Genomic DNA, 21419 nt, shown 5'->3' on the forward strand with positions numbered 1-21419 from the left:
CCTCTGCCAAGAAACCTGCACTTTTAGCCACTGCTGCATTTACAGGGGAAGGGGTGGAGAGGAACTGCAGACTTTATAGGAAGCAGACAGCTCTCTATGCTGCATAGAGGAGGGACAGCTTGGGGGAGAGGGTGAGAAGGGCAGCTACTCCACTGAAAAAATGGTGATGTTGACATGGTTAGGTGGGAGAAGCACTGCTGTCAAAAGGCAGAGAACGGCTTCCCAGACACAAGGAGCAGGAGGGAAAGAGCAGCCTGCAGCAACCTCATACAACCAATATTCCCCCCTTGGCTTGTCAAATTCGAGTGTCCTATTAATGCTCCAAATTTTTAACTCTAATGAAACTAGTAGTACAGCACTGAAGTATTTTAGAATATTCAGTACTCACTTCAATATTTCTAAATAATTCAGATGTCAAAAATGAATGTGGGGGAAGAAAGCAATTTAGCAGAGGGATTGTTTTATTTGTGCCTCCAGAGGACTGCTTTATTTCCTATGCTGTTATTTCTGTTTACACTCCCATAGAGACACTCTAGCAAATCAGTGAATTGGAAACACAACCAGACATCTTCACTGATTACATCTTTTCTTGAACAAAATCAGGGAAATGCTGTCTTTTTGGGGGGAAAAGAAAGGCAAACAAAAGTCTTTTAAAGGGTAGAACTATTGGATGAGATTTTATCTGCTACATTAAAAAGAGTTCCCAAACTACCTGCAGATTGGACTTTTGAATGCTATTATATATTGTAAATGAATTTTAAGGAACTCCTGTTGGCAATTATCTTCTTCTCAGGGCTGCCAAATCTCATTACCTTATCACAAATCCCACAATGTTCAATCATTTTCTTAAGCCACAATTCAAAGAATCATTGATTACCGAATGCCTTGCCTTTCTTTTTTTTTTGCTTTTTTTAATAAGCACAGATTTCTCAGGGACACGCTTGTTGCAGAAGGTGAAAGGAGTAAACACCAGAGGAGCCCAAGATGCTATCATCTATCTAATATTCCCTCTAATGAAGAGTGATGACAAGCACCACTCGGCGGGAGCGGGTTGCGGCCGCTTGCTGACAGCAGAATATGGTGGCACCTGGGGACTCCACGTTCTTCCCTTACTGGTCATAAACCTCGTCCCGGATTAGTTTCCGCTCCTGGCACCCTCATCCGCCCTCCACCCGAGCCCCTGCTTCTCTCTTTCCACATTACTACAAGCTTCATGAATTTAAAAAATTCTTCTGGCTTCACTGGCAGCCTTCTCCAAGCTCAGGGTCAGTTTACAGTATCAGACCACATACAGCATTTTTAACAGTATTTTTCAAATACATTTTGCTTGTCTGCAGACCCAAGGGCAGGATGTGCATCTGCTAACCATCCCACCGTCCGATCCTCTCTGCAATGCATGTAAAGCCACCTCTAAGATTGCACATGCTGCATCTGCGTGTGGGTTAAGGTCGGGTTTCCTCGGCCACCACGAGGTCCTGTTCCTCGCGTGACAGGAAAGTGAGCTCGGAGTGTGGTGCTGCACAATTTAAAGCTGGGGTTTTCACCACATTTTCTACATCAGTCATTTAATCTTCTCAAGTTACTGGGAAAGCACCATTCCTCCCTCCAACTGCAAACACCTAAGGGATTTTGGGGCGGCGCAGACCATAGGGTTAAGAAGTTACGAGGTTGGTCACTTGCCAGCCCTCTCTAAGTTTGCTTTCCGTGTCCATAGGGGACATCTGAAACTTATTTAACTTTCATTTGAGTTTCCACTCCGTGCAAACCCGCACCGGGGCAGCGCATCCCAAGCGGCAAGCGCGGATCCCCGCGTGAGCAGTGGCCGCCGGGAGGAGGCGCGTACGGCCACGCTGCGGGGCAGCGGCGCAGACGGGAACTCCCTTCGCTTCCCGCCCCGCCTCTGGGGAGCCGTTAACGGTCGTTAACGGCCGCCCCGCCCGCGCTAGGGGGGGAGGAGCCGCCCTCCGCCTCCCTGCTGCTGCGCGCATGCGCCGCGCAGCTCGCGCCTCCTCCGCCGCGGGGGAGGGGGCGCTGCCGCCGCGAGCGGCCTCTCGCTGGGCTCCGCGCCCGCCATCGTGATGGCGGCGGCCGCGACCGGCGGAGGAGGCGGCGAGCGGAGCAGCACCCGCGACCGGCTCCTGGCGGCGCTGGAGGATCTCGAGCTCCTGGCCAGGTAGCGCGGGCGGGGGGGACGCGGCGCCGCTGGGGCAGAGCCAAGCGGAGCCCCCGGGGGTAGCCGGGCGCGGGGCTCGGTGAGGCCCGAGCCGCCCCGTCTCGGGGGCTTCGCTCCTCCGCCCGGGCCGGGGCGGGCGGCTTCCTTATGCCCCCTTTACCCTACCCGCCTCTCCGTGGTTGTCACCGGCGTTTCCTGCTGGGAGAGGAACGCTCCTCTCGAGAGGAGCAACAGCTGGGAAAACTGGCATCAGAGGAGCAGCCCGGACCGTTCAGTGGGAGGGCAGCTTTCGTCTTTATTTAAATTTTATCGATTTGCTTTCTCTTGGGGACTGATATTCCACCTAGAGCTTCCTGCAGCAATATTTCTGTGAATCTTTTTGTTGACCACCAAAGCGTTGAAGCGCTGTGGCACTGGGTCTGGTTGTAGTACTGGACACTGTTATAGTACTGGCTTGGTGGCAGGGATGGAGATGTGTGCCTAACCTACAGGCTATGTATATATATGTGTGGGGGGTGTATATACTCGCATACACACACACACACACACACATATATATATGAATCTACATCTGTTCATTACCAAGCTAGCACAGGACAGTATTACAGATGACCATGACATTGGCCTTGATGGTATTTGTTTGCCCCCTTGCAACAGATTTTATTTGCTACTGATCACTGTTGGTCAGATGTGATAATCTTCATGAGGAAAAAAAATCCCGAAGTTCATTATTTTTTAATTACTTTAAATTATTTTAGTGTTTAGGAGAGCAGTCATAGATCAAGGTGCTGTCAGGTTCGGTGCTGCTCAGGCACAGAACAGGAAGACAATCCTATTTAGCTTTATAGCTAAATAGTGTTGTTCCAGCTTTTGGAGAAGAACCTGTTGTCATTTTAAGGCTCTATGCATCCCTCTTGAGAAGCCAGCTCTGGACAAATAAGGTAATAGTCCTTGCTTTAAGGAGTCTACTTCAGATAAAGGTACCGTGCACAGCACCGAACTTCAGTTCATGCCATTAGAAACTATATTTACATTTGCCACATTACTCCATTTTCACCATGTGCCTTCTGCATCACAGTCTCATGGTTAAGTGAGTCCCCTTAGAGATCACTGACAGTTTCTCATAACTGTGTCAAAGTAAAGGTATATGGAGACTTGTAGGAGATACCCTTCTAACTTAGACCCAGAATATTATTATTTTCTTGATATTCTTGTGTGTATTTGATATGCAGCTCATATACCATAATGGGTATACTTGTTTTTTATAGTAGTAGTTTTACAACAAACTCTTTGGATGTTTGAAAGCACAGCTTTACTTGCTCTAAGCCCGAGTGTGAAGCTTACTCCATTGTAAAAATGAAGGAAAAGCAGGGAAGTAAAATAATGATAACAATTTATACTTTTGTGCCTTCTTGTGATAAACAAAGGTGATACATTAATGCTTTGAATTTATTTCATTGTCTTTTTTTTAATTATTTTTCTCTTCTACTTCTGTCTTACGCATTTGGCAAGAACTTAGCATGTTTCTTGAGCACAAATGCACATAAGCACTTTGTGAGCTCAAAGGAAAAAAAAAGTCTTCTGTGAATAGTTCCATGGTTGGAGCATACTTTCTTTTTTCTTTCTTTTCAAGTTGAGAAATCCCTGATACTTAAATTTTCTTTTTCTCTAGTATAGCTGTGTGTGAATACTTTTCTAAGAGTGTCAGTACTCTGAAAATTTTTGAATGACTTAGTCTGATTTGCAAATACAATAGAAAAAATAGCACAGAAGCTTGTATAAATGTAGTTTTCCTTTCAGAGAACTAATTGAAATTTTGGCCATTTCAAGAAACCAGAAGCTTCCGCAACCAGGAGAAGAGAGCCAGGTAAGCTGACCTTATTTTCTTTTCTTTTCTTTCTTTTTTTTTTTTTTAATTTAAATGTTCTCCCTTAACTACTACTACTTTTTTCTTTCCCCCTCCCTTGCCCCTTGGTATACTTAGACTAATAACGATGATGAGTTTTTGGCCAAGCTAAAATGATATTCCTAGTCCTTTTGATGCTTTTTCTGTTTGTTTGTTTTGTTTGCTGCATGCTTCATAGGTTGTTTCTGCAAACAGAGCAAGAAGTTTGTTTTATTTTGTATGCAAACTGAAATACTCTTGTAGATGCCAGTTGTTCTTCCTTGCTGCATAATTGTACAGCAATTAAACATTCTATGAAACTCTTGTCTGACAGATCCTAGAGCTGCTGATTCAGAGGGATGGAGAGTTTCAAGAGCTAATGAAGCTGGCAGTTGATCAAGGAAAAATCCATCATGAAATGCAACTTTTAGAAAAGGTAGTAGAGAAGAGGGACAGTGATATTCAGCAGCTGCAGAAACAACTAAAAGAAGCAGAGCACGTTCTGGTAAGTTCATAGGTGATGTGCTTGAACACCTACTTGTGATAAAGGTGCTTCTGGAGAAAGCAGCATAATGTTAGTTTGAAAAGATTAAATATTTACATTTTCACAATGGCTTTAGTTTTTTTTTTTTTTTTCTTTTTAGTAGTCAAACGCTGTTACTTATCAGGGTATTCATTTTTGTTTTATAATGTTAATTTTCTTCCAAGTGTAGTTTACTTTTGTATATTTTTCTGAATAGTTTATCAAGGTTCTATTCACAGATCTCTTTTTAGGCAGAAGTTTACAAATTAATGATTCATTGGAGTTTTTTGTTTGTTTTGTCATTTATAACTAGGCGACAGCTGTTTATCAAGCAAAGGAGAAGTTGAAATCAATTGAAAAGGCAAGAAAAGGTGCGTTTCTATGGTCATGCATACTACACGTGCAATTGTAAGGAAGGTTGCTACTGAGTTCACATTTTCAAAGTTTTTAATGCAAAAATCACAGATTTCAGATGCTTTCTGTATAAATACATTTCTGTTTCATTATGAGTAATGAAACACTGTAAACCATTTCATCAGAACAAAGGCTGAATGTACGTTTTAAGAATGATACATGTAGCAAATATATCTTAATATCCAGTGTCTCCAGAGTCTTCTTGCACTGGTAATAGTCTGATTACGTAAGCGCCTCACCAAGGCAATTATCCTGGTTGGCCTAATGAGTAGAGGGAGAGTGCGTCTCTGCATGTACATGCATATGCATAACATTGAATATGAAAGACTGGCTAGATGGTGATGTATTTGTAGCATTTATTGCTGCTCTGTGGCATTTGCCAAACTACATGAGTTAGGGTTTTTTATTTTACTTTTTTAATGGGGATGCATTTTGCATTCAATGTAGTATCTTTTGTTGTTTTATCATACCTAAATGCTTGAAATGAAAAAAGTTATTTCACCAACATTGTATCACTTGCAATGCTGCTACGTATGTAGAAAGGTTGCTACATGCATGCTCAACTGTTACTACAAACAGAAAATTCAGCTATGTGTTGTAGGGCAAACTCTACAGTGAAGCAGGTGCTGGAGTTTTCTTATAGACTGTGCTTGTGACTGTGCTGCTCAGAAGATTGGTTTGTGTTTTTCACAAGGCTGAACAACTGTTGACTTTGAAGGTATATGGAGTTCATGACTGTAAAGCCACTTTACTGCAAAGTTTGTCCTTTTGGTGTCCAAGCATCCTGTAAGTGGTCACTCCATTTGGAGCATGCCCCTTATGTCTGACAAAATGACATTTCCAATCTTTGACAGAGGGCTCAATAACCTGGAATAACTGAACGGTGTAATCTTTGAGGACCTAGCAACTTTCCTTCATTTCTTCCAGGTGCCATTTCCTCTGAAGAAATAATTAAATATGCCCATAGGATCAGTGCTAGCAATGCTGTTTGTGCCCCTCTGACATGGGTACCAGGTAACTATCATGCTTATTTATTTTTCTTTTTGAAATGAAATGCAGCCAGTATCTGGACCTAAAATGCCCATGTATAACAACAACAAACTTTATTTGGTTTGTTAGGGGCATATGTTGTTTTCAGGTGCAATATCTGCAAACAGATATCCATCAGAATTGGATATCCGAAGTCCTGTAGACTTGTAGCTTCAAAGACTATGAATCTACAGGCTTCCATTAACTTACTGGCATTCTCTGCTGTCTTTACTTGCTCTGTTTTCCTGTATGTTGAATATAAACCTGAACCAAGAGTGTTAAGGGCTTTTTCCATGTGTCCAATTGTGTCTCCCCTTCGTGTATTCCTTTCAGAGGGAGTTAATAATCAGTGGAGTCAGAAGTAGGGATTTTGTTATGCCAGGCCGCAATTTTGGGAATTTTCCTACCTAGCCAGATGAGATTTTGTTCCTTCCAATTCCTGTCTTTACTGGTTAGCTATGAAGTAGCAGGGAGAACAAAGATTTAAACATAGGTTTCTTGAGGACTTCTGCTGCACAATGTGAATGAACATAGCCAAAATGAAGGACACAGACGTGGATTTTTTTTTTTTTTATGGAATAGGTGTGATGCTCATTGCTAATAATTAGCTCTTTTTTGGCCAGTAAACTAGGCACTGAAGAAAAAGGTAATATCTGCAAGTATCTGCAATGTTTTTATTGAAAAACATTTTCTTTTTAAGGGGACCCTCGTAGGCCATATCCTACAGATCTGGAAATGAGGAGTGGTCTCTTGGGTCAGATGAACAACCCATCCACCAATGGAGTTAATGGGCACTTACCAGGAGATGCACTTGCAGCAGGCAGACTGCCAGGTAAGCGGATCTCAGCTGTGTTGCTTTTCTTTAGTCCTTGTATAATCATAGCAGTTATGAGTGTTCCTTAGCAATGGCAAAACAGAATTAAAATAATGAAAATTATGGCCAACATTGTTCCTTAGTGGTGAAGAACTAGTAAAAATGGTTAGAATCCACAAAGTTCTTTTTTATTTCATGCCAAGTCATTCTGCAGAAACTAGACTATAAGCCAACATAAACAAAAAATCACGTTAGTTGCCCTTCAGGTCACTTGTTTTAAATTACTCTAAATTAAGTGATATCAAATATTGTTTTTTTTAAAAAACATTTCCACTGCACACTTTTCTTGCAGTGAAAGTACAGAATTGTGAAAGGTGTATTCAGAAGAGGTTTGTTGTTTTCCCTACTTCCCTATAGCAAGACATTAGAAGTTCCCGTTTGAAAATGCATTGGCAAGGACAGTTGGTGAGGCTTAGTGTAGGAATTAATGTTAAAAGCCTAATTAGTTAATGTAATGGACATTTCTCCGGACTTTAATGGGATTCATTCATTCCTTTATGCAACAATATAATTTAGTGGCAAATTGCAGTCACTGCATGGAGAATTCGGTGGAATAGCTGTGTATTTAAGCAGCCTTAATCTTATCGGGGTTAGACTAAAGTATGGCAAAATTCTTACTTTGAATATTCAGAAAATCTATAACAATTCTTACCTGTCTATTTAGCTTGTAGTAATTAGGAAAAAACTTTTTGAAAATGCACTGATTTTTTGAATTATTTTGAATTTTTGAATACACCAAAAAAGCTTTATTACAAGTGCCTTGAAAGGGGGAAGTGTCTCCAGTCATATATGTAATCCTAATGTCACCTCTTGACAAGTCAATTAAAGTTTAATGTAATCTCCCTCTCTAAACCTCTGACCCTAGAGAAAACAGAGAAACCTGTGTGAGGTTTCTCTCAGACAGGTCTGTATGCCTTTCTCTTGTTGCAAAATATGGTCAGAGAGGTTAAGGTTATCTCTTCCTCTTGGATGTTAAGGTAATCTCTTCCTCTTGCAGCATAGTAGAAGTTGAGCTTCCATGCCTAAGGCCTGGAGGAGTGGATTTAGGGCAGCTCCACTGCTTTAAAGAATTCAAATTTGCTCCCTTCACTTTTGAGTAGTCTCTGTAAGAACTGAAAGCTCACTGTTTAGGGCTTTCCTAGAGCCTGCAAAAATGCAGGATTTAAACTCTTAAAGCAAAGGAGTTAGTTGAAACTGGGTACCCAGTCAGATCCTCTAATTACTAGGCTGACAAGTCTAGACTAGTCTAGACTAGACTAGATTACAAGACTGACATCGCAAATTCGTTCAAAAGCAAGCAGAGGACATGACGCTGACATGACGCTTTCTGTAGGAATCCTGAATCTGTGTGGGGTGTGGCAGGCACATCCTGAGAATGCTTATTTTGACATCTAGTTCTTTTAGAGACTTCCACAGAGAAATGTCTAGTTCCTGAGTCCTTATTGAGGCTAGCTGTGAGCTGGCCTCTGGGGTGCTTGATGGCCTCAAAACTTGAGCTTTTCAGTATACTCTCACTCTGGTTGAACAGTGCAGTGATTGAAATGTTGAAGCATGGCCACAGGAGCCAAACCACTGGTTTACACACTCAGCTGGTTCAAACAGAATTGGTTAAGTTTACCTCGGCAGGAATAAACCCTAGTCCTATTCTTAGTCTTCCCAAAGCAGGCAGGAAACTGGCATAAAGGCTGAATTGTGTCTTCCAGTCTGCTTGGCCGTCAAACTTGCACAGTTAGGAAAGGCAGTAACCTAAAGTAACACAGTGTTTGGTGTTGGGGCTGGGGTTCCACATGTGGAGTCTCAGGTGTGTGGAAAAGGTGTGATCAAAAGCTTTCATGTGGATTCTGGGTGCATCTGAGTCTACCAGTGGCTGAGTATTTTTACCCTATATGACCCCTGGCAGTGTCCTCCCTTTCTGCCCGTGCGAGTGGGTTTTTGTTAAATTCAGAGTCTTGTTTAGTTATTTTTAATTCTTGCTGTAAGCAGGATATAGTTGGTTTTCTCTGATAATGACAATGACTGGTAATAAGAGGGACGGATCGGAAACACAGCAGTGGGACCACAGTTTAGAAAGAAGGGAGCAGAAATGACACTGCATATGCACATTGTGCCTTGGAAGTGGGAGGTATTTTTAGGGGCAAGGAAGGAAGGGAGTGACAAGGAAGTGGGGAGGCTGAGGGGTCTCCAGTATGTTGGTGGGGAGATGCAGGATGGGAGGGTTCTAAATGTTGGAGACTGGAAGAAATAACGAGGGGCCAAAGAAGTTGGCCTGGCCGGGGCACTGCAGGGCCCTTCGCTCCCTCACGCTCACCTCTGTCTTAGACCCTGGTCTTGTAGTGGAACTGTATTTAGCATGTGGTGCACTTTGTTCGCTGGTGGAAGTATGATACCCAAGGTGCTTCAGCCAAATTCACAACGAGACCTTTAAGTTTGAATTTATGTGGCCTACCTTAGCTATTGATTTATCCTTTCATGCAGTGTTTTTTATTTTTGCATACTGACAGGGGGTGGCCATTTTCACAACTGTCTGTGGTTGTGAAAGTTAGTTCAAACTGCTTTGAAGATGAAAAGCTCGGTATGAGTATATACCGTTTGAAGTGGAGTGATGAGAGATTAAGAGCCACATGTATTACTGGGCCTCTGGCAGAAGAGACTTTTATACTGAGGGAATGGCTCTGTTATGAGATGTCTCCCAGCTGCTTCTTCAGTTTCAGCTGTCCATTTTACAATGAAAACAAATCATAAAATCCTTGCTGAGTTTTGGAGTTCTCTTGAGCAGTCCCATTGATTTTGTGAATATAAAGAGCTGATACTTCATTGATTAAACCCCTTTTGTTCCAGATGTGCTGGCTCCCCAGTACCCTTGGCAGTCAAGCGATATGTCCATGAACATGCTACCTCCTAACCATAGCAACGACTTCTTGCTGGAGCCCCCGGGACACAATAAAGAGAACGAAGACGATGTGGAAGTGATGTCGACAGACTCCTCGAGCAGCAGCAGCGACTCAGACTAGGTACAAGGAGGGCAGTATCCCTGGTAGACCTTTCCTGTGGTGAAGGCAGGTAGGACGCTTTTCGTCACAAACTGCAATACCCGCTGTCACACTGGTGGCCCTGTGCAGGGAGAAGATGCAGCTGGTGCAGAAAGAGGGTGACTAATTTAAAACCATGGACTTCTAGATTTTTTTTTCCATGAGATGCCCAAACAAAAATGGCTGAGACCTTTTTGCTGGAGGAGAGATACAAAATTTTGGGTCATTATGTAAATGTGAGAGTGTGTATGTTTGCAAGAGACATGTGCGTGTCTGTGTGTGTGTGTGTATATATATATATATATTTACTATACATTAGAGGACAAAAGTTCCTGGGAAAAAAAGGTGTAAGGGGAATCCCCTTGTATGTTTGTTAGTAACTTTACTCTTTTGATGACAGCCTTTTCTATGGCACAGAAATAACGCATGAAATTTGTAATTTTAATATTTTTATGTTACTGCCAAAATCCACGTTCTTGATCATCTTGTGTGTTCTGAGAACAAAAATATGGCAATAAGGTGTAATAAAAATGTTTGTAATTATTGTAATATATAATAAATGATTTGTAATAAATAAACTTTGTGTAACTTTATCAGTTTGCAATCTTAAATCTTAGATGAATAGTTGTGTAGCTTCCTTACTCGCCACATTTTATCCTAGTAGGTGGTTGGTTGAGCGAGTTTTGGAGGCTTATACTCCCAATTTTCTTTTCAAATGGCTCTGTGAAGACTGGAAGCAGCTAAGCAGTCAGCCTGTCCTTGTAGCAGTTTTTCTTTGCTGGACACCCACACACAGCACTGCAGAGTTTGGGACAGCGATGTCAGCCACACACTAAGCAGGTATCATGGGACCCAGGGCTGGTGCATTCTGGGTCCCACTGCACTTTCAGCTCCTTTCAGTTCAAAGTGTTCAAGAGTGTTTTTTTTTTTTTTTTTTTTTTTTTTTCTTGTTCCTGGCATCTACATTTTCTTCAGTCCTGTGAAACTGCTGATTTGTTTACTTAAGCAGTTGCATTTCCTGTCTCGGCTACACTGTTCTTTCATCTTTCCAAAGACACGTCCCTTGCCTTTCCTTACCTCGTTCTGCTTTGTTTAGGGAGTCATATGACAGCTCCTTTTCTCTCTGGTTCCAATTTGATCAGAGCTTGCTTAGGCTCCCTGGTGCTCGTGCCAATTACAAGTTTCTGCCCTACAACTAGGTTTCCTGATGAGAACTGTGCTTTCCCATCATGTGGAAGCTGTTCATTTCTTAATGCTTCATTTGCTTAATTTTCTTAGTATTTATCCTGTAACACTGCCCCACCTGACTAACATGTGTCCTGTAGGGATACAGAAGTGAAAAGGACCTTTGCAGTCAGCTTCAATCACAAGGTATTAGGTAGGGGATTTTGTTTGGAGAGGGAGCTGGCAATTTGTTTGTCTCAACTATTCCTTTCTGAACTTACTTCAAAAAGAGCCTCAAAAGATTTCGCCTTTGTACTTGGCAGTTTAAAGTGATATATATATTTTTTTTTAACTTTGTGCCAATGTTATCTTCTCTTTTGTTGTGTTTACCATAATCATATTTTTAGAGCAACTGTATTTCCCCTTTACTTCTATATGAGTCCAAATGAGGCTGGTGCCTTGACAACCCTTCCTAGTCAGCTTTGCCTACTCTGCTCTTGTTCATATTGTTGTTCTTAAACATGAGCAATCAATCATACATAATACTGAAGAGAGCAGTTTCTTCATGCTTTGTATGATGGCATTGGTATGTTCTTTCCTAAAAGCCCCTTCTTTGATCTGTCTTAGGACACAGCACCAATGCAAGAGACATTAAAGCAAGTCACAAATTGCTGTTAGCTGATTGCAGTAAGGCACTGTAGTCATTTAATCAGTCCACTTGGGATACAGTAACCCTGACACATGGAGATACTCTGTGTCCTAATTTCAGCAACTTCACTTGTACACTTACAACAGACAGAATGAACATAACCAATACATGTAATGAAGCATTTATTGTATTACAAATCATTTTACAATAACTCATTATTTTGCATCAAGGACTTGGATGCTTTCTAGCATTTACAATAGCATAAAATCCTTTGACCTACTAGTCTTCTCATTATTCTTCAGGACAGATGGGTTGGACATCTGTCAACTCTTCCTACAGCCCCTTTGTTGACAGCTGTGTGGAATATTTTTCAATGTACAAAATGCTGCTTTGGGGAAAGAACTCCACTTTGTACAAAACTTATTTTTTATTCAAATAGCTACTGTAATAAGGTAATATTCTGTAAAATCTTCCATTTCAAAACTACTTTTTCCACTTCAGACAAGGACTCCATCCATCCCACAGGAAGCTCAATGTAGTTAAGAATATTTACATAAAATCAACTAAGTGGGTTAGTTATTGACAGCATTCTTGCATTTTGTACCATTCTGCCCATCTCTCAGTGGAAAACACCATCTCTATCTAAGGAAATTACGTGCAAAGCAAGCAAGTGCTTTAAGCCCCCCTTTTTTTTTCTTTTAGAATTTACAAGCCAATTTATAATTTCAAATAAATTCAAAATTTTCATTATTTCATGATTTGTGTTTTACTTAAATTAAGGGGTATCACAGAATGTTTTCTACTGTGCTTGCATATAAAGGAAACAAACAGAAAATGTGCTTTAAAAAAACACTGAAGAAAAAAAAAACAGGTAATTTTGGAGAAATTCTTTGAGTCATAATCCATTCAGATCCTAAAATTAACAGCAGAAATCTTAATGACTATAGCTGAAAAAGAAACAAATCCAGTTATAAATTCTAGAAAATTTTCAAATTGTAAACTCATTGCTTTATTTTTTGTGTTCTCTGATATAATTCACTGCTAATTCATCATTCAGTCACATCAAACTGAAGATTGAGAATTCTATCCAATCCTAGTAGCTGTAAAGAACTAGGTGAATCTGTGCAGTGTTTAATGCTGACTAGCCTCTTTGGCCCAAAGGTTTGACAGTCTGTTTCAGAACTACACCTGCAAATAAGACTAGTTTGTACAGTTTTTCTTTTGTCAGTCACACTTTAGGCACCTCCTTATTAAACTATTAAGAGCTGTACTAACACATGAAGATAATCTGCTGAGGTAGGAATCACTCATTCAGATGAATTTTCAAAATTAGATTAATGGCATACTCATTTCCATTTAACTTATTTTATTAGGCTAGGTACTGTTTATTTTGAAGAAAGAGCAATGCAGTCTATAGTAATATTCTTAACTGTATATATGTGAGTAGCTCTGTTGACTTCCATATGAATATTCATCTAAATGAATATTTTTCAGATAAAACACTTTTTTTATATATAAAAGAAAATACTGTTTAAGAATTAGAAAATATGCTTGTTGTTGAACAGCTATGAACGAAAGCTCCACCTAGCCCTGGACTGAGACACAACCATTATGTGAAATAAGGTGAAAGCACTGAAACATCTGGCATTTTTTGATAGGCAGTATTTTCACCTTGGCAGAGAGAACACTTTATGTATGTACATTATATTTTACACTGAAAAATCAGGGCTGCCCGTGAAACAGACTGTTATACAACATAAAACTATTTTTCATGACAGTTGGTGACTTCCCGTATATCCCTTTAGGTGCTCAAAATCTTCTGTGAAAGGGTTGTAACCTTGTTCTCTCAAGCAGCGTAAGGGCCAGAACAGCTGATCTGCTGGGGGAAACTCATCCCATTTAACCCACTGCCAGCCTGTAAAAACGACACGGACAGAACGTCGGGGCGGGGTTATAACGGTCGCAACGGCCGCGCCGCGCACGCGCGCTCGCCTCACCCTCGTTCTTGTGCGGCTCGCGGTTGCGCGGCTCGGCGCCCGGCTCCGCCTCGCCCCTCATGAGCACCGTGACGTAGTGGTAGCGCGCGGCCGCGCACGCCGCGTTCACGGCCGAGGCGAAGCGCACGCGGCGCAGGCGCAGAGCCGCCTCCTCGCGCGTCTCCCGCGCCGCGCACTCGGCCAGGCTCTCCCTGTGGGGGACGGAACGGGACATGGCGCTGTGCGCGGCGGGGAGCGAGGGCAGCCCGCGCCTCGGCCCCGCGGTCCTACCCGAACTCCAGGTGGCCGCCGGGGAGCTGGAAGGCGCCGGCGCCCATGGCGCCCTTCCTCTTGCCCAGCAGGACGCAGCCGGGGTGCTCGGCGCTCGTGACCACCACCCCGACGCCCACACCGGGCCGCGGCGGCGCCGCCGGCTCTCCCGCCATGGCAACGGCTGCGCGGCCGCGCCCCGCCCCCGCGCCGCGCCTGCGCGGTCGGGGCTGCCGCGGCGAGGCGAGGCGAGGCGCGGCCTGGCGGGCGCCATGGCGGCCGCGGAGCGTGGCGCCGTGCGGGGTCCTGCCCGCGCGTTGGCTGCTGCGTACGCGGGGTCACCGCGAGGCAGATGCCTTCGGGCACCGAATGCGAGTAAAAAGACAACTTCAGCCGGAATTCCTGGAGCCTGGGGTGCTGGCTGATCCGATTTTTAGTTTAAAAGGCTGTTCCTGCTTCTTAGTGCATGGTTCATCTCTAAGACTGCCTAGGAATTGTGAAAAGCCACCGTCACCACCACCACCAACAACAAAAAATCAAACCCCACAATCTTAGCTAAGCAAAAATCAAGAGATGGAATGACCCTGACTGATAAAGTTGAGGAAGCAATTAAAATCTCCGCTAGCAAATTGGTCTCCGTTTTCATCTCTGCTGTGGTCTGGCAGAGTAAAAGTGCACATGTTACAGCTAATCTGGTTACTAGGTGCTGTTTTCCTTCACTGCTATACGTGTTGATGTGTTCTTGTTCCCAAGTTTGTCATTTGCCAGCAGGTGGAGGCAGGTGATCCTTCCCCTCTGCTCAGCCTCTGTGAGGCCACATCTGTCTCCAGGTCTGGGCTTCACAGTGCCGGAAGGACCTGGAGATCCTGGAGCAGGTCCAACGAAGGGCTCCTGATACCATCAGAACACTGGAGCATCTCTCCTAAGAGGAGAGGCCGAGGGAGCTGGGGCGCTTCAGCCTCGAGAAGACCTGAGGGGGGATCTTAACTATGTGTGTAAGTACCTGAAGGGAGGGTGTAGAGTGGATGGGGCCACGCTTCTCAGTGGTACCTGGTGATAGGACAGAAGGCAATAGGCACAATTTGAAGCATAGGGGGTTTAATCTGAACATGAGAAAATCTTCTTTACTGAGAGTGACAGAGCACTGGAGTACGTTGCCCAAATAGATGGCGGAGTCTCCTTTGGAGATACTCAAAAGCTGCCCGGACATGGTCCTGGACAGTCTGCCTTAATGACCCTGCTTGAGCAGGGGCTTTGGCCTGGACTTGAAAGATCCTGTCCTCAACCCCTGTGTGATTCTGTGACTTGCCTCATCTTGCTCATGATAAATATCATCAGGAAGATTTGCCTGAACATTAATATATATTTTTTTCCTGGGTTAGTTTTCTGCAGATTAGCTGCCTACGTGCCTCTGTATGGAATCAGATGAGCGCCAGTGCTGGCACGAAGGAAATGTCAGTGTGTGCCTGGGACTGCTAGAAACAAGGCTGCCCTTTGACGGTAGTTGGCTGTTCTATCAGTTTAGCTGTAATATCAGTCCACAGCCCAAATTACTGACATTAATTTACAAAAATCTTGGACAAAGTGCTAAGTTAAGTGACCTTTCACAAGCCAAACTAATTAGCACATTCACTGATATTTTTCACTGCAGCTAGAAAGTCTTATTCTCCAGGTTAAACACCAACTAGTTATATTACTTCATTACAATGATCTTATAAAAATCTTATCAGAGAGTCCTTAATTGCTAAGTTTATTCTGCTACAGCTGTTTGCTTGATCAGCAGCCAAAAACATTTCTGCTTTCTGTGTCAAATATAAACCTCTTTTTTTTCTGTTCCTTACACCAAATGGCACAAGTTTGAGCGTGGCCCACTTCCTATTCATATCATGTAAAATATGAGAAGTATTCATATGGTCATTAATGCTTGCTAGCATGATGCAGGATGCCATTTCTCACAAAATTAAGTATCTTCATACATGTCTTTTTAAAATGAATGAAATTATGTACAATGTCATTACTAAGTGTGAAAGCTTGTTATTTCTTATAAACGTTATTTCTTATGAACACCCATGTTTGTGAGTAGGCCAAGACTTTGCCTTTCTCCCCACTAGCCTTTTGATCACAACCTGGATGGGACATACTATGCCTTTGCAGGACAGAAGAAGGCATAATGAGTATAAATTGAAACACAGGACGTTCCACCTCCATATGAGGAAGAACTTCTTTCCTGTGAGGGTGCCAGAGCCCTGGAACAGGCTGCCCAGAGAGGTTGTGGAGTCTCCTTCTCTGGAGATCTTCCAAACCCGCCTGGATGCCACCCTGTGCCATGTGCTCTAGGTGACCCGGCTGGAGCAGGGGGGTTGGACTAGATGATCTCTAGAGGCCCCTTCCAACCTCAACCCTTCTGTGATGCTGTGACTTTACCTTTTTTTTTTTTTTTTTTTTTTTTTTCTGGTAAGGTTTTGAAATTGACTTTCGTATAAATGTCTTTAATTGGTCATTGTGAGATGAATCATTTCAGAACACTTACTGCTTACCGTAATTGTTTTCTTAGATACTTTCAGATGGAAGGCTTTAGTCAAAAGTGAATGAGGAGACATTATATTTTCACTTTATTTTTGTCTATAAAGGAGAACTTACCTATTCTTTTCTGTTGTTACTCAGCCACTGCTCAGGTTCTGTTGTCTTTTGTAATCTTTTTGGTAAGTCTAGCCTCAACACTGCAAGAAGGTACCCAGAATTTGTCCTTATCCTGGCCCTTCCTTTGGTAAAAAACATGTTTTTTCATTGACAGATTCCCACTGCTAAACTGTAAATTTGTGCTATGAAAAAAGATGAGATTAAAACCCAAAAAATGAAAAGAAAAAATGCATCATCTTCTATAACAATACAAAGAAAAGCTTACAAGGCTACAAGATTTATGTGCTCTGGAAAAGTAGTTTATTAATATTTCATATGACAAAGTACTTTGGTGAGATAAACAGCTGAAGCAGTGTTTTAAATGCAGCACATGTCCAGGTTGCTGTTGAAAACCAGAGGCTACTCTGGTAGCCTCATGTTCAAGTTCAAGCAAATGTTATACAAAAGTTGTCTGAAAAACCAACTGCACGAACAGAAAGCATCTGTCTTTCTGAGAATCTTAGGTGTGTGGTTCCCTCACTGAGGAACTTGCTGTGTGTTCACATCCACTTAGCAGAAGCATGTACCAGATGGCGTAAGGATTATTTTTAAATTTATTTTTTTGTTGGTGCAAAGCTGGCATTCTTACATCAAAGTTAGCCTTGCAGACTGACTGGCTTGAAGGATGTGTGAAAACCTCCTCACTCGCATACAAGCAGCTGGTTGTTACTCTGAAACCTAACACAGAAAACATGCATTTTAACAGTTGGCCATTTTCTCACTTCTCACTTCAGCAGAAGCAACTCAATGTTTACACCATAGTTTCGACACCTCTTGCTTCCACTAATATGTCAAGTATTTTAACTTTTCAATATTCTGATGCATCGGAGGGAAATATAACAGCAAAATAACATACATAAGAACACAGAACACATTAGTATTGTGCTAGCCATTCCCACATTTATTTTCCTTTCCATTTCCTGCTTTGCTCGCAGATGTCACAGTACTCCTGGGTTATTGCAGACATATGCTGCAGAAACAAGGGATTGGACTGCAAAATAAGAGTCCAGTTTGAGGTGTCTGACTTGCCCCTAATGTGTATGTGGAATAGATAACAGGAGTGCTGGCATTCTGAAAGCATGCATGAATGTTACTTCCTGCAAAGCGTGTAAGCTTTAACTTGGCTGTACAAATGAATTTTCTTAAATTACTGAATTTTTCTTAAATTAACTTCCCCAAAAGGAAGTTAAGTCAGTTATAGGGTTGCTTTTAGGGATGCACAAAGGGGAAGGAGATAACAAAGTCTGTTTTAAAATAGAACAGTTCCTGTCTAGGAGTAACCCTCCTAGAAAAACAAAATCCAAAGCTCTTCCGGAATGAAAATGAGGTTCAGTGGTTAGAGGATGGAAAATCTGCTCGCATCAGTCTCACTAAATCCCTGTGCCACTTGTACGCAGAACATTTCAAAGTTTTACTGATCTTCTCTTTGTACTTCCCTTCACCACGTGCCCTCCAGTCCCTCCAGTTTAAATGTACACACTGATTTCTCCTTGAGATGCTCTCATCTGGGACTGGGATGTCGTTTTTCTTCACTGTGAAGAATAGAGGACTGGCTGCCCCTGTCAGTGCAGGCAGATGAGTTTGAGGTCTCCATATTTCTGGGAGAAAATCCAGGCCTTTTTACCATGGTAGGATGCTGCATGGTCACCTGTAAGGCAGGACCTTGTCCCCGTTTTCTGCTTGGCTGCTTTTTATTGATATTGAGCTGTAGTTCAGTTACATGCCAGAGTCTTTTTCATGAAGTTGCCCAGTCTACTCTATGCTCCTGTGGTCCCTGAGTTAACCATATAAATAGATCTAAAGTACTATTAAAATTAGAAAAGATCGTAATTAGGAGAACTTTGTTATCTACAGCTTTCTCCTTCTTTAGTGATGATATAACCCCCTGACTGATTTTTTTTTCCTTTTTTTTTCCCCTCAATCTTGCTGTCTTATGAAACTGCACTGAGGATACATTATTATACTAATAACCTTACAAAGTTATATGCTTGACAATGCACATTTAATTTGTTCTATTTGTGTGTATGGCAGTCCCTACATAAATAGAACTGCTATTGGAAGAGAAGTAGAAAGAAAAGACGGAAGGTTTTGCTTGGCTGGGTCACTGGTTAGGCCCTCCATGGCCTGACTTCCCTTCCAGACTTTTCTTCTGAACTTGGTCTCTTCCTTTCCCAGAGCTGTAAAATTGGATAATGCTAGAGAACGTCTTTGATAGGAAACCTGTGGACAAAATACAGGTGGTGTCTCTCAGTGTCTTCAGGTTGCCACAGGCCTGTCAGTCAGCGTAACTAGTGGTTTGATGAAGAGACCAGGATTGGAACCATGGAGAATACTGAATAATGGAAAGAAATAAAAACCTGCCACCTCCAACCGAAACATTTCTTTCTACTTAAGAAAGAACTTCCAAGTTACAGAAAGGAAAATGTGCAAATTAGTCTACTTATTTTACCTTTGCCTATGCCTTGACCTTACCTTTATTATAAATGTACGTTCTGCATAGCTCTGTACAATCCTGCCTTTACATTAAATGCCAAATTGGTTTCTTTGATTACCTTTTTGTAGTAGATTTTATGAGAGCTGTTAAGATTTTCTGTGCTATCATTCCTTTTCACAGAACAGAAAAGCCTTGCTTTTAATATTGTACTTTAGAAAGGGCCTAGCTGAGGAAAATAAAAGTGGATTCGTATAACCCTCACTGACTATCACAAACTTGTGCTTTTTGAGACCAGAATTTTCTTGTTTTACACTAGTGCTGGGATTACTTGTATCTGCTTCCATTAAGAGCACCCCTTTTCACTGAGGTGTGCTCCTCTCCCAGCTGTGGTCACAGTCTTTGCAACGGTTCGTAGCGACCAGTGGTAGGCTTATACAAGAGCAATAAAGTAGTACGGGTGAATTGGAGCTGAGCTGTATTGGGAGAAGGTGTCTTCATTGCTTGTCCGCTATTTCCTTGCTCTGGTGTGAACAGATTGGATTCATCAGAGCGACTGTAGGTGGTGGTACAGCTCCATGCTTTATTTCCAGCTCCGCCATTAACTTTTAAGTGACCTTGGGCAACTCTGAGATTGACAAGGACTGATTGCCTCCTCGCTGCTATAAACCTCCTGTGTGTGCTCAGTGCCAGGGCACTCGGGGACAGAAGCAGATGGAAGCAGCTCTATTAACTCAGGACAAAAAGCCATCTCGATCAGCACTTTGTGGTTGCTGAGGCTTGTCCTGTCCTTGGGCTATCGCTCCCTGCTGCTCTTCCATGTGGGCACCAGTGATGCATCCAGGGGAGACCTGGAAGGTATCAAACACGGATACATGTAGATGGAGTAAGTCCATAGTAAAGCAGTCATGTGTAGTTCATAACACCCGACACAAATTATTTGGTCTCAAACAGCTGGACCTCTGCTATCACTTCTGCTCTTTCTGCTTCACTTACAGCTTGGATTTCCCCTTCCTTATCGCTTTCAGGGTACCTTCAGAAAGGGCATATGAGCGCCTTAGTCTGGTGTCAAAAATCCTTATTCTTTCTGAGTTTAGCAAGAAATCTCAGCATTTTAAACATAGAATAAAAAGCAAGGAATCAATCAGTATCTTCTTTTTTTAAAAAAAATTATTTATTTATTTCCTGAGGATGTGGCCAAACACATGGATATCTATCACAGCCTCCAGTGCATTCACCTTTCCTGAGACTGTACATTCTCCCTGGGCGTGGGCCAAGCATTGGAGCTCAGCAAATTCAGATTTGCTGAGCTTGTGCAAATCTGAATTACTTTAACTGGATTTACAAGGAGTTCACCTGGTTGTCACCAAGCTCATGATCTTTCCCTGTGAAAGGAAACAAGGGAAAGGCATCTTTGTAATTTCCAAGACTGGTGTTTTTATGGTTTGAGTTGCGTAACTCCAGCCCATCCTGTACTGGCGATATGGGCCAGACGGTGGCACTGGTGGCCAGGCAGAAAACAAAGACACAAATCCATGCATTCTTGGAATAAATCTTGGTTAGATCAGATCTCAGAGCTGTCAAGGAAAACAGACATCCAAATAATTAGATCTCTCCATGCAGCTGTTTATCACACTGTAGAAAACGGCAGCAGCTGCCAGGATCTTTATAGAAATCCTTTAGTATTGCAAGAAAATATAACATTGCTTCTTTTGATGTATGAAATAAATACTTAAAAACTTTTATTTCCATCTTAATATAACTGGAAGGATAAGTCCACTTTACAATCCTAGCAAAAGCAATAACATCATTATATATAGTAATTGTACTCTGAGTGTCTAATAACGCTTTTCAAAGGCAAGAATGAATTACCAGCACGGAGAGACTCGTCTGAGTCTCTTGCAGCAGCAACCGAGGCATGAGGTAAGCGCCGCTTCCAGGGCTCCAGTCAGTACTGGTCTCTCTACATGCGGGTTCCTCTAGGTGTTAAATGTTTTGCCAAACCCTTACACTGTCTGTGTCACTTTGTGGCATTGCTACATGCTCCTTTTTTTTTTTTTTTTTCTCCTTTCCAGGAGGGGAAGCTGTTTGGAAGAAGCTCTTCATAGGTAGGTAGCCTCCTGATAGGATTCCTAGTAGGAGTTATGGAATTTCCTGGAGCTTGTATGAGGGAATGACATCTAAGTCCTACAGCATGAAGGAGCCCCGAGCAGGTCTGGCGATCTGAGAGGTATTTTGATAGAGGAAAAATGCAGAGCTGATTTTTTTTCTTTTGGAAGAAAGATGTTGTGTACTGAGGAAATGTCGCAGATTTTACCAGCTG

General features: G+C 42.4%; 2 protein-coding genes across 2 annotated transcripts; one reads left to right on the plus strand and one right to left on the minus strand.

The window, feature by feature from the left end:
- Nucleotides 1–2025: 2025 nt before the first annotated feature.
- On the plus strand, nt 2026–10538 carry MED4 (mediator complex subunit 4). Its single transcript, XM_088521020.1, has 7 exons — nt 2026–2173; nt 3974–4040; nt 4393–4563; nt 4895–4952; nt 5923–6009; nt 6725–6856; nt 9737–10538. The coding sequence occupies exons 1-7, from the start codon at nt 2079–2081 to the stop codon at nt 9907–9909; spliced, it is 783 nt and encodes a 260-aa protein (XP_088377146.1). The 5' UTR covers nt 2026–2078; the 3' UTR covers nt 9910–10538.
- A 2905-nt stretch (nt 10539–13443) lies between these two features.
- NUDT15 (nudix hydrolase 15) lies at nt 13444–14162 on the minus strand. The gene is made up of 3 exons (XM_088521017.1): nt 14008–14162; nt 13738–13928; nt 13444–13655 (listed from the first exon to the last, which is right to left on the minus strand). Exons 1-3 carry the CDS (start codon nt 14160–14162, stop codon nt 13510–13512), a joined length of 492 nt encoding a protein of 163 aa, XP_088377143.1. The 3' UTR covers nt 13444–13509.
- Between the last annotated feature and the right edge of the window lie 7257 nt (nt 14163–21419).

This window comes from Tinamus guttatus, unplaced genomic scaffold (assembly GCF_059628265.1).
Source record: "Tinamus guttatus ecotype Peru unplaced genomic scaffold, ASM5962826v1 Tinamus_guttatus_pri_ptg000112l, whole genome shotgun sequence".
Taxonomy (NCBI): Eukaryota; Metazoa; Chordata; class Aves; order Tinamiformes; family Tinamidae; genus Tinamus; species Tinamus guttatus.